The sequence below is a fragment of the Spermophilus citellus genome, assembly GCF_964194105.1.
Source record: "Spermophilus citellus genome assembly, chromosome: 2".
NCBI lineage: Eukaryota > Metazoa > Chordata > Mammalia > Rodentia > Sciuridae > Spermophilus > Spermophilus citellus.
Genome location: NC_138183.1, coordinates 239,044,605 through 239,058,650, shown reverse-complemented (window position 1 = coordinate 239,058,650; position 14,046 = coordinate 239,044,605). Strand labels below are relative to the sequence as shown.

At 35.1% G+C, this 14,046-nt stretch overlaps 2 protein-coding genes across 2 annotated transcripts; one reads left to right on the top strand and one right to left on the bottom strand.

Annotated features, from left to right (window-relative positions):
- Positions 1–1,250: 1,250 nt before the first annotated feature.
- LOC308639186 (olfactory receptor 4A47-like) lies at positions 1,251–2,180 on the top strand (the record flags this gene model as incomplete). The annotated part of the gene is made up of 1 exon (XM_081277298.1): positions 1,251–2,180. The coding sequence occupies one exon, from the start codon at positions 1,251–1,253 to the stop codon at positions 2,178–2,180; it is 930 nt and encodes a 309-aa protein (XP_081133424.1).
- An 8,250-nt stretch (positions 2,181–10,430) lies between these two features.
- LOC308639456 (olfactory receptor 4C3D) lies at positions 10,431–11,339 on the bottom strand (the record flags this gene model as incomplete). Its single annotated transcript, XM_081277701.1, has 1 exon — positions 10,431–11,339. The coding sequence occupies one exon, from the start codon at positions 11,337–11,339 to the stop codon at positions 10,431–10,433; it is 909 nt and encodes a 302-aa protein (XP_081133827.1).
- Positions 11,340–14,046: the final 2,707 nt, after the last annotated feature.

The window sequence follows — 14,046 nt, the reverse complement described above, 5'->3', positions numbered from 1 at the left end:
TTGAAGACCCCACATTTCCAATATCACAGAATGTGACTTTATTTGGGGATAGGGTTTTTCCAGAGCTCATCAAATTAAACTAAGGTTATAAAGGCTAGCCCCATCCAATGTGACTGGTGATCTTTTAGAATGGGAAATTTGAATACAGGAAGAACAACACATGAATACAAAGTTGGTTACCAGCAAACCAAGGAGAGGGACCTAGTACAGGTCCTTGCCTCGTAGTCTTCTGAGGGAATCAACACCATCCATACCTTTATTTTGAATTTTAGTATTCAGGACTCTGAGACAACAATTTTCTATTGATCTAACCATTCAGTAGATGCTACTGTTACAGCAGCTCTAGAAAACATACAGCTTAGCTGATGGGAAATGGGGATGGGGTATTGCTGCAATAAATATCCAAACATGTGAAAGGAGCTCAGAGATTGAGTAATGGGTAGAGATGCTGCAAGAATTTTGAGATTGTGATAGAAAAAGCCTAGATTTCCTTAAAGAAACTGTATTGAAAGGTGATTCTGGGGAGGACTCAGAAAAGGAAGAGGAGAGCTGTTGAGAAGGCATTCTTTCTTAGAAATGACAAACAATGTGAGCATAATGTTCCTGGATATGTGAATGCTAAGTTGCTTGTGATAGACTGTACAATGAATGTGTAATTGGAAAGTGGAAGAAGGGCAATCAATCACTCTTAAGAGTCGTAGCTTTAGCGACTAATACAGTGACTTTGGTTTTATGGTCTTACAATCTTAATTTATTTTACTCATTCTCAATATGCAAATTGCCTTAAGGGTATCTTAGGTATTACAGTTGAGATTCTTGCAGTATTTACCCATGTGCATCTTTTCATGGAATTTCTTTTTCATTCATATTGTTATGTCACTTCTCATGTAAACTCATCATAAGTATGTTTCCTCTGAGAAACCTTCCCAGATTTCAGGAGGCTTAGCAATTCCACCACTGTGGAACTATAGTACAGCATAAATAAACATGTTTGTAATGACTCTAATTAAGTTCATCTTTAACTGTGTGACATCATTATGTATCAAATCACTTAGGCCAGAGAATCCTATATTATTCAACTTGGTAAACCAGATATCTGCCACAGGTAGACTGATGCAAATAGATGCTTCTTGCACATATTTTAGAGAATGAATGGATAAAGATTAAGGTTGTAATACTTCTAAGAAAGTTTCTGTTGCTTTGTAGATAAACTGCTTTAATATCTGGAATCGGCATCAATAAAGGAATAGATGGAACACAGGAGCAATACAACTTACTTTGTCCTCTTGGGCCTCACACAGAATCCAAAGGAGCAGAAAGTACTTTTTGTTATATTCTTGCTCTTCTACATCTTGACCATGGCGGGAAATCTCCTCATCGTTATGACCATAACCTTCAGTAAGACCCTGAGCTCACCAATGTACTTTTTTCTTGCTAGCTTATCATTTATGGATGCTGTTTATTCATCAGTTTTTTGTCCCAAGTTGATTTCTGATTTGTTCTTTGGGGAAAATACCATATCCTTCAAGCTCTGTATGGCTCAGCTCTTTTCAGAACACTTTTTTGGTGGATCAGAGGTCTTTCTTCTATTGGCAATGGCCTATGACCGCTATGTGGCCATCTGTAAGCCCCTGCATTATTTAATTATCATGAAGCCATGGGTGTGTGTTGTGCTGCTGGTAGTTTCTTGGGTTGGAGGATTTCTGCACTCTGTGATTCAACTAAGCACTATTTATGGACTCCCATTCTGTGGCCCCAATGTCATTGACCACTTTATATGTGACATGTACCCTTTATTGAAACTTGTCTGTGTTGACACCTATGTCATCGGCCTCTTAGTGATGGCCAATGGGGGACTCATCTGCACAACTGTGTTTCTGCTCTTACTCATGTCTTATGCTGTCATCTTCCACTCTCTCAAGAACCTGAGTCAGGAGGGGAGGCGGAAAGCTCTCTCCACCTGTGGCTCCCACATCACAGTGGTTGTCTTCTTTTTTGTCCCCTGTATTTTCATGTATGCACGACCAGCCAAGACTTTCCCCATTGACAAGTCATTGAGTGTCTTTTACACAGTCATAACCCCCATGTTGAACCCCTTCATCTACACTCTGAGAAACTCAGAGATGACAAATGCTATGAAGAAAATCTGGGGAGGAAAAGTTACATCAGGTAGAAAATGACTGAGTTTCCCACTATGAGGAAAGTCATTTCACTATAAATCTGTATCCTTGGGACGTATAAGATTTCCTAAAACTAACACTAAATTCTCTTTTGTCCAAAGCATTTCCGATAAGTATGATTAAAGAACAAACCATGTGTTTGTGCCATGAATTGAGTTCCCTGCTATAACATATGCTCTGTAATGTTTTGTTTATCACTACATATAGTAGGGAGCATATAGTAGGGAGTCCATAAAAAATTCTATAAATCAATGAATGAAATTTTTGCAACATTGCAGTGGTTTAATTTCTCAATTAATTTGATTCCTTACTTTGTCACTCCTTGTCTTATATTTAGAATTTTTATTCTTTTCATTATAGTAGTTAAATATGTAAATTCTATATAAACTCTAATTTTTATTTGAAAACCATTGTGTCATGTGTAACTTTCATAAAATAATTTTTCTCCTAAAATAAAAAAATGGGAAACATTTCCATAGATAATTATTTTAAATGTAGACCTGCACAGTATGAAAAAACTGTAGAATGTATCTACCCATCCTAGAGTCTCTCAGGGCTACTCTCAGATGCATGCACTGTGCTATGTTTCTAAGATTCTTCAAGAAATCTTATCATTTGTGACAAAAAAAAAGTGAACTTGGAGGACATTATGCTAAGTGATGTATGCCAGACACAGAAAGACAAAAGTATTTTGTCATTTACATGTAGAGTCAAAAAGAGACTCAGAGCAGAGAGCAGAATGGGAGCAGTCGTGGGCTGGAGGGAGGAGAACTGAAGCTGTTTGTCAAAGAGCATGAAATTCTATTTTGTAGGATAAATGATTTCTGGTGTCTAATATATAGCATGGTAACTGTCATCAACCATCCTGCATTGCTCTTGGCAGTTGATATGAAGGTAGCTTTTAAGTGTTCTCACCACAAAAATATTCATAAAAGAAGTTCTCATCATGAGAGCCAGCGATGTGTTAATTAGCTTTATTTTGGTGGCTATTTCACAATGTATTCATATATCAAAACATTATACTCCATAAACATATATAATTCCTATTTGTCAATTATATATCAGTAGACCTTTTATGAAAGCAGCAGAGCATAGATTTACTGAAAGGGAAAGAGATGTAACACTCCATAAAATAGAATGTAGTGTGCTGAGATATATCAGGAAAACATAAAACCATACTATTGCTGCTAAAAATATGACTACCCATCAATACAATCTACCACTTCTTTGTAGTTCTTTTCACTTATAAGATCTATTCCAGAGATTCACAGTTCTGTTATTGTGATTCCACTTTACTTAAGTTGTCCATTTCTCTTTGCAGTTATGTCATGAACTTTATGAAGATTGAACTCATTTGGAGGTTGTTTTTTTCAGTTTAGGAATGGCTTTTTTCCCCCTCTATCTGGCCTTTCTGGCATACACTTAAACTAATGTCATTTTTCAATGATTTTGGTATTTCTTACTGTCAATATTCTAACAGTGCTAATTTATTTTTCCTGTTAGGTTGGTTTGGCTGCTATATCCAGGATAATATGAAATGATGGCGATGAGAGCTAAAAGTATCTTAATTTGCATTTTATTGGTTTTTGTTAAAATGAAGAGCGGTACGGTATTTTAAAGTGCCTTCTTAGAAGTTAGATACATGACGACCCAACTTTATCTTTGTACATATTAATGTGGTCAACTACATTATAGGATTTTATTATAGTAAATTATCTCAGAGTTTGTTAACTATGCTAGTGTAATATTATATGATTTTCTTGTATTAATGGATTCTTGTGATTTTTTAAATGACTTCTATATTAATTTTATTAGTGAAAATACTAGAGATTTATATCTGTGCAATTTTTATATATATTATATATATTTATATCTTCAATTTTATCTACTAAGGTGTATTAAATAATCTTTCTCAGTAAGTTCATCTACAAATGTTTTTATTGCTTTTACACATTTAATGTTTACTTTCTGTTAGCACATTTGATTAGTTGACATGGTATATATTTTACTCTTAAAATTTTAGTATCTATTTTCTATTTTAATATAAAGGTTCTGGTCACAATAAACAATGTTGATTAAATGTCTTACAGAAGGAGTTAGTTTTCAAAATGTTTCATATGAGACACTTTAAATAGCATTGGATGATATTTCTTTGAAGGGGTTTGTGAGTAAAATCAAATACTGATTTTTAAAATGTGTATCATTTTTCCAGTAATCGTGGATTATTGTAGTTTTTGAAAGGGATTTCTTTATTGATTTTCATTAGTAAAAATAGTAGAGATTTATATATTTGCAACCATTTTTTATGGAAGTCAGGAACTCTCTACAGGGTCATGATCTTGTGAGAGTAGCCATGCCAGAAACCAAATTTGAGACCTGTGTTCTGTGCTCACCTGTGGTAGGTACGGTTAGACAAGACCTTCAGACCTGTTTGCATAAATGGAACAAACAGAATCCTGCAAGTCTTTTAATTGCTGCTATATTTTTAGTTCTGCATTTTTATATATTTTTATTTGTTTGTTTAAAAACATTTTAAGTTTGGCAGAATTTCAGACTGAAATTACTGAATACCCTTTGCCCACTTTTCCCAGGTATTCACATTTTTCTACATTTGCTTTTTCTTTTTATTTTTCTCTCTTTGTGAATTTGTACATATAAGTATAGGTACATTATTGTAGATATGTGCAAATGCAATTTTCATCTCTCCATTTTTCTTTCCCATATGTAAGTATGAACTTATTGCTATTATTTTCTGAAAGGTTCAGAATAAGATGTAAACATGATTACCTTTCAGTCTTAAAACTTCTAAGTATTTCCAAAGAGCAAAAAATTTTAGTAATCACAGCAGCACATAATCAAAGTCAAGAAATTAATGTTGAAAAAATACTATCATATCATCTAATCTCCATATTGTTATATCACCAGTTACCCCAATAATGCCTTCTTTGTAGGAAAAGAGAATCCTAGGTTACACATTGCATGTTCCTGTCACGCATACAGAATTAGTTCTTTTAATATGAAATCATTCCTGCCTCTTTCTTGGTTTGTTTGGGATGCTTTATTCCCCTGTTTTTTTCATGTTGTTAGTGTGTTTTCCCATCTAGAAGTATGGATCTAAGGGAGCATACATTCTACCCTGTAGACCTATAGTGTACCTGAAAGTTTCCAGTGCTTCACCTTTAATAGTGAGATCAATATCAACAGCACCCAGTGCACACAATATATGGCCTAAACCTAAAAGCTCCCACTAAGGCATCTGCTGCTTTCTCGCATTAAACCAAAATGATGAGTTCAATAACTACCTATAGTATAAACAGAAAATTTGTTAAAATGGTTTACAATTTCAAATGGTGGATGAGAGAACAGAGGTAGTGTAGTATGTGATATTTGCAAGGGAGGAAGAAAAAAGCTAGAAGTAAAAATTCACAGGAAGCATGGAAGTGAAGCTGACAGAGATTGGCTGTTGGTTGGAGAAATAATTAAAATCAGAGATGAAATTGAAACAAAAGAAATAATTGAAAAAAAAATGACAAAATAAAAAGTTGGTTCTTTGAAAAAATAAAGAAAATAGATAAATCCCTGGCCATGCTAATGAAGAGAAAAAGATAGAAAACTCAAATTACTAAAATACAAGATAATGAAGGAAATATCACAACAGACATGTCTAAAATACAGAAGATAATTAGAAACTATTTTGAAAATTTATATTCCATAAAAATAGAAAATATCAAAGACATCAACAAATTTCTAGAAACATATGACCTACCCAAACTGAATTAGGAAGTCATACACAATTTAAACAGATCAATTTCAATTAATTAAATAGAAAACGCCATCAAAAGCCTACCAAGAAAAGCCCAGGACTAGATAAATTCTCAGCCAAGTTCTACAAGACCTTTAAATAAGAACAAATATCAATACTCCTCAAAGTATTCCATGAAATAGAATACTTCCATACTCATTCTACGAGGCTAATATCACCCTGATACCAAAACCAGACAAAGTCACATCAAGAAAAGAAAACTTCAGACCAATATCCCTGATGAACACAGATGCAAATATTCTCAATAAAATTCTGGCAAATCACATACAAAAACATATTAAAAAGATAGTGCACCAGGATCAAGTGGGATTCATCCCAGAGATGCAGGGTTGGTTCAACATATGGAAATCAATAAATGTAATTCACCATACAAATACACTTAAAAACAAGAATCATATGATCATCTCAATAGATGCACAAAAAGCTTTTGACAAAATACAGCACACCTTCGTGTTCAAAACACTAGAAAAACTAGGGATAGAAGGAACATAACCGAACATTGCAAAAGCTATATGTGCTAAACCCAAGGCCAACATCATTCTAAATGGAGAAAAATTGAAGGCATTCTCTCTAAAAACTGGAACAAGACAAGGATGTCCTCTTTCAACAATTCTATTCAACATCATCCTGGAAATGCTAGTCAGAGAAATCAGACAAAAGAAAGAAATTAAAGGGACACAAATAGGTAAAGAAGAATTCAAACTATCACTATTTGCTATTGACATGATTCTATATCTAAAAGATCCAAAAAAATTCTTCTAAAGCTAATAAATGAATCCAGCAAAGTAGCAGGATATAAAATCAACACCCATAAATCAAATGCATTCCTATACATCAGCAATGAAACCACTGAAAGAGAAATCAGGAAAACTACTCCATTCACAATAGCCTCAAAAAAAATAAACTATCTGAGAATCAATCTAACAAAAGATGTGAAAGATCTCTACAATAAAAATTACAGAACCCCAAAGAAAGAAATTGAAGAAAACCTCAGAAGACGGAAAGATCTCCCAAGTTCCTGAATAGGCAGATTAAATATTGTCAAAATGGCCATATTACCCAATGCAGTATACAGATTTAATGCAATTCCTATTAAAATCCCAATGATATTCTTCATAGAAATAGAAAAAGCAATCATAAAATTTATCTGGAAAAATAAGAGACCCAGAATACTAAAGCAATCCTTAGCAAGAAAAGTGAAGCAGGATACATCACAATACCAGACCTCTAACTATACTACAGAGCTATAGTAACAAAAATGCCAGGGTATAGGCACCAAAATAGACTTGTAGACCAAGGGTACAGAATAAAGGACACAGAGACAAATCCACATAAATATGGCTATGTCATACTATACAAAAGTGCCAAAAACATTCACTGGAGAAAAGATAGCCTATTCAACAAATGGTGCTAACAAAACTGGAAATTCATATGTAGCAAAATGCAATTAAACCTCTATCTCTCACCCCATGAAAAATCAACTCAAAGTGTATCAAAGATTTAGGCACTAGAACAGAGACCCTGTGTCTAATAGAAGAAAAAAATAGGCTCAATTCTTTACCATGTCAGCCTAGGATCTGATTTCCTTAACAAGACTCCTAAAGCACAAGAAGTAAAATCAAGAATAAATAAATGGGATGGATTCAAATTAAAAAGCTTCTTTTCAGCAAAGTAAACAATAACATGAGGAGAGAGCCTACGGACTGGGAGAAAATCTTTACCTTATCTACCTCCAATAAAGCATTAATCTCTAGGATATATAAAGAACTAAAAAAACTTAACACCAAAAAAAAAAAACCCAATCAATAAATTGGCCAAGGAACTGAGCAAACACTTCACAGAAGAAGAAATACACACTTCACAGAAGAAGAAATACAATCGATCAACACATACATTAAAAAGTGTTCAACATCTCTAGCAATTAGAGAAATGCAAATCAAAACTAAGATTTCATCTCACTCCTGTCAGAATGATAATAATAAATGTTGGCAAGGATGTGAGGGAAGAGGTACACTCACACTTTGCTGATAGGACTGCAAATTGGTGCAACCACTATGGAAAACGGTATGGAGACTCCTTGGAAAACTTGGAATGGAACCACCATTTGACCCAGCTATCCCACTCCTTGGCTTATACTCAAAGGACTTAAAAACAGCATACTACAGTAATGCAGCCAGGTCAATGTTTATAGCAGCTAAATTCCCAATAGCTAAACTATGGAACCAACCTAGGTGTCCCTCAATAGATGAATGAATAAATAAAATGTAGTATATAACTCAATGGAATATTAGTCAGCTTTAAAGAAGAGAGACATTATGGCATTTGCCAGTAAATGGATGGAGTTGGAGAATATCATGCTAATCAATATAAGCCAATCCCCCCAAACCAAAGGCTAAATGTTTTCTCTAATATGTGGATGCTAATTCACAATATGGCAGGGGGAAGGGGACACTAGAGAAGAATAGAATTACCTTAGATTAGACAGAGTGAAGTAAAGGTAGGGGAGGGAAGAGGATGTGGGGATAGGAAAGATAGTAGAATGAAACAGACATTTTTACTTTGTGTATATATATGACTGCATGACCAATATAATTCTACAACATGTATACTCAGAAAAATGAGAAATTATAACTCATCTATGTATATCAAAGTGCATAAATGCATTATACTGTCATGTAAAACTAATTAAAACAAATTTAAAAATTAATAAATAATACATACCTAACCATACCTGTACCTACTGATAAAGAACTAAAAAAACTTAACACCAAAAACTAATAATAAGGTACAGAACTTTACACCAATAGCCTTACATTGTTTTATAACCTGCTTTTTAAAATTCCATATTATATTGCAAACACTTTCTATAACAAATGTCTTTTAAATACAATCATATAATTAGTGTACCATGGAACATAAAATTGCAAATAAATGTATAACTGGCATTATATGTGAAACAGTAAAATTGCAAGCTAATGAAATCATGGGAACTATCTAGTGTCACTACACAGAAAATGGTATCACCCACAATAAAGCTTTTCATTTTATATTATTATACTTGCAAGAAAGGAATATTTCACTGTGATATCAACAAATCCAGCCCTCAAGCAGAATAGCTGGGATAGCTAATCAGAGAATTCAAAAGGCCCAAGTTGTAGTGAGACATAAAACAAGACAAACACATCTTAATGGGAGCACAAAATCAGGGAATGGCAGTTTACCAAGTAGATTGGAGGAATCAATACCTCCTTGATGATGAACTTAATAATAACTCTGGATTCTAAATAAATTTGGACTCAACATAACATAGATTGGCAATAAAGACATTGACAAAAAGCTTACAAGGGGAAATATGAACAAAAAAAAAACACACAAGAAGATCAGTAAATCAGGAAGCTCTGTGCATTCGACAAATGCAGTTTGAAGCAAGAAAGATTCATATATAGATTCCAGCTCAACTTTGGTTAAGTAACCCAACTTCTATGAATAACTTCAATAATGTTTTAATTTTTATTGGTGCATATTAGTTATACAAAATGCTAAGTCTCATTGTGGCATAGTCAAACATACATAAAAACATAATTTAATCAATTTCACTCCCCAATATCTCCTTCACCCTCTTTCCTCCCTCTCCTTAATCCCCTTATTTCCACTGTCATGGCCTCCCTCCTACTTTTTTTATATCCCCTTTGCCCTATTTTTCCTTGTAGTTTCCAACTTTTTAAAAGTAAAATCATGCCAATTTCTTATGAGAACTCCATGTGACCTTGCTTACCCAATTATTAGCACAACACCTAACATTAAGTCAATGTTCAATCATTTGTGAGGGAGGATCACCTGACATACCATGTCGAAATTTATTTCTGAATATATATTATGGCTTATTATATATAATCATGCTTACATTAATTTTAGCATGAGCCAGTTCTGCATACTTCCATGATTTGCGTTCAGTCATTCCTAATTTCATTTGCTGTATTCTTAGTATCCCAAGCTATAGATTCTTCTCATATTATCATAGATATAAAACACATATAAGTGAACCATCAGTCATTAAAATGATCAGTATTCTGGTGTCCAGAGTTCGATGCCAGTTTGCTAATATTTTATCAAGGGGATTGGGTTCATCAAGGACACTCAGTATCCCAGGGTGAAGCAAGCTCCCTCTTAGGCACAGGTGAGGAAGTGAGAGGTTGATCTTCCATGCTCTTCAGGTGAAACCATTAAGAAGAAGTTGAGCTGTTATATATTTATTTGTCTGGCAATACTTTGGGACAGGGATAGATTGTCCAGTAATTCAAATATTCCAATCAGTTATATTCAGAATTTTTTATTGATCTCTCCTGTCTCATCATGACAATATTTATTCTGAGAGTGGCTTATTATTTCTTTCCCCACTGTGCCTTGTGTTGTCCATCCACAATTGTTCATTTCTTCCAGAGATTCTTCACAGCGTTTTTCATCTCTGCATTTCTCAGGGTATAAATCAGGGGATTGAACATGGGTGTCAAAATACAATAAAACACAGCTACTATTTTGTCTATGGACAAAGTGGATGATGGGCGCATGTAAATAAATATACAGGGCACAAAGAACAAGGCCACAACCGTGAAGTGGGCCCCACAGGTGGAGAGGGCCTTGCGTCTCCCCTCTGCACTGTGGGACCTCAAGGTGTGCAGGATCACCATGTAGGAGGCAGCCAGCATGAGGAAGTTCAACAGGCAGATCACACCACTGTTGGCCACCACCAGCAGACCAATGACATGTGTGTTGGTGCAGGCGAGCTCCAGCAAAGGGTACAAGTCACACACAAAGTGATCGATCACGTTGGGCCCACAGAAGGGCAACCACAGGACCAGGAGGAGCTGAACTGAGGAATGCAGGAAGCCCCCCAGCCAAGCCACCCCCACCAGCATGGCACAGAGACGCCTGGTCATGATGGTTGTGTAGTGTAGAGGCCTGCAGATGGCCACATAGCGGTCATAGGCCATCACTGTGAGCAAAATGATCTCAGTTCCTCCCAATAAATGAGCAACAAAGAACTGAGCCAAGCAGCCCTCAAAAGAGAAGGCCCTTCCTTCATACAAGGAGTCAGCGATGAGTTTGGGGGTCATACATGAGGAATAGCAAGTATCAATAAAGGACAAACATGAAAGGAAAAAGTACATAGGGGAGCCCAAGGTGGGGCTGAAGATAATAGTGATCATGATAAGTAGGTTGCCCCCAACAGAGATCAGGTAGACAATCAAAAACAGCACAAATAAAAATCTCTGCACCACAGGATTCTGTGAGAGTCCCAGCATGAAAAACTCTGTGATGTTTCGATGACTATCCATGAACCCTGAGCTGCAATAAGAAATTTATAAAGAAAGTTTTGTTATCTCTCTTTAGAGACATTTCAAAAACTTGAAAAAAATAAAGATTTGTGGAATATAATTAACCCAAACTGATCCCCAAAGAAATAATGCCAATCAGGTTCTGCATTTCTCATTTGGGATTTTGATTGAAAACATAATAGACGAAATTGATAACTTTCAAAACATTGCATCTTTTGCTTTTTGACAAATAAAAAGCAATTCTTTTTAAAACTAGCTCTGTTTTTCAGATTAAAAATTTCTTCATGGAGTTTTTGTAATGGTGTTCTGCAGCACAATGCAGTTAGTATCATTTATGACAGCTTATTATATATTTGATGAAGATATAGAAGAGAGGAAATTTGAGGCCCTAGCATAAAGAAATAATGAAGGAAATGCTAATTAATGCTAATTACTTGATCAGTGCATGCTGTGTGCCTGTGTTGAAATATCTCACTATAGCTCATTGACATGCAAAATTCTATCACATGTTAATCAAAAGATGCTGAACAATTCATAAATACAGGAAAAGTCTTATTGTATCCCACAAATAAGCATAGTTATTATTTTCAGTTCATATGCCATTTTTAAATTCTGTATTTTTCATTAAAAATAACCAATTATAGCAAAATAATTTCCCTAAGTATTTTCTACAATTTTTTGTTAGCACTAGAGTTAGGTGAATTAGCAAAATAAGGAACAACATCATAGCTAATCTCTTCTACCTTGTGTCTCATACAGCTGCTCAATAGTCCACCTGGCAGTCACAATGTTATTTCTAGGAGTTGATCATGCAAATCATTACCCAATTTAAAATCTTTGAAAAGCTCCTTTTTACCTTCTTAAGAGATAAAATACAAGAATTTTATTCTCCTTACAAGGACCCCACTGACTTATACACTTTGTCTTTCAGGTCCCCTCTCTGTCCACTGCTGTGTTCTTTAGCCATACTAACTTACTCTAACTCCTTAATCAAGCCAGGCTCACTTTCAACTCCTTGCTTTCCCACAGCCTCTCTTTCTCTGCTGGCCTACTCTTATACATCCTGCAAAAACAGACTCAAATATCACTCATCTCTGTAAGGAATATCATCTCTTCCCCTACCCAGAGCTACATTATGAGGCTTTCCATGGCACTCCTACAGATTGCATCTGCATCCTGATTCTTTGTACACTACTTTTTCTTGATCTACTTCCACCTACCTTACATTTGCAATATCTTGAAAGCAGGAGTTCTGTGTGATTAATATCCATAGTGCCAGAGCCTAGAGCAGTGTCCAATGAAATGCACACTGAATTAATTGAAACTAAAACCCAAAACAAACATAAGAAGATTACAACCACTGGATCTAAGGCAATTTATAGCTTCTTACCAGAATTGTTATTCCATTCTAACAGGGCAGACTGCTAGAACTAACAGGATTCTTCACAGGTCATCTGGTCCTTTCTTCTACATCATCTGGTCTTCCTTTCCCTTCTTGGAATGACCCATATGATAAATGTCTAGACAGTGTTAAAGGATGTTCCTACAGGGAGAAAATATATGCAGTGAGAAACTACAGCTCCATAATCTCTTCTCTGAATTGCACACCTATCAAAATCTAAGTGACCTGGGTTCAAAAAACAATAAGGAATCTCATCCACTTATGAGCTACAGGGGACTTCTTGAACCATCTCTCTTGATTTTCTTTTTAAAAAGCCATTAAGGAAAGAGACTTATATGATAATCTGATATAAACATCTTTGGTTTGAAAATGCTAAAAATTTTAACCTAGAAAGATTAAATAGCTGGCCCAAGTCAAAGGACACATCCCAGGCTTTCTGACTCTCCAGCCTGAACCCCCTCCTACACCACGGTATTTCTTCTCAGAACCAAGATTACTCAGCCCATAGACAGCACAAAAAGAACAGAAGAGAAGGCAAAGTTTCTAGCTTCACACTGTGCAAAGGTGTATATCAGCAGAACCTCTCAGGAAAAGGGGGAAGAGATAAGGACAGTGAAAACTACCTATGATTATTGGACAGAGTTTAGAAAACATTTAAAAGGAAAACATTTTTTCCTTAGTTCTGCCATCCAAAAAAAGAAAGCTACCAGCTTCCTAGTGTTTTTCATCCACTCTTTCTTCCACCTATAAATCTTTATTCATTTCTAACTTATACTTTGTAAATCATGCCATATATTTAATGCTATCCTAATATTATAAGGTAAACATTTTTTAACCACTACTGATTTTGAACAGCTTCTATGCTTTTCTATCCTATATAGTATCTCCTTTAGATATTATTAATGCAAAAAGGAGCTTAGTGTATGGTCAGTAGTTCCCAACTCAGACTCTCAGATGCCAACTCTTCAGGTTTCCTGCCAAAGCAGCTGTTGGAACTGGTGGAGAAATTTTTATGTCCATGTTAACTGTTCTATTTGAATTTGTAACTCAGGACTTTTGTATAAGTCATGTTATTTCATCATTATAATGAGACTGAAAATCATAGGGTTTTTTTTCGCTTTGTAGATGATAAAATTAACTGTTTTCACCAAAATTAGCCTCTCTAACAAAGTTTATAAGTAGTAAAACAGGACTTGACCTAGAAAGAAAAAATTGTTCCTCCCCTCTTAACACTTCTGAGACCCTGTGTGCAAGCTTTCCATGCTAAGCAATACTCCAGTTTTCTATACAGGTCAACCAGGTGAC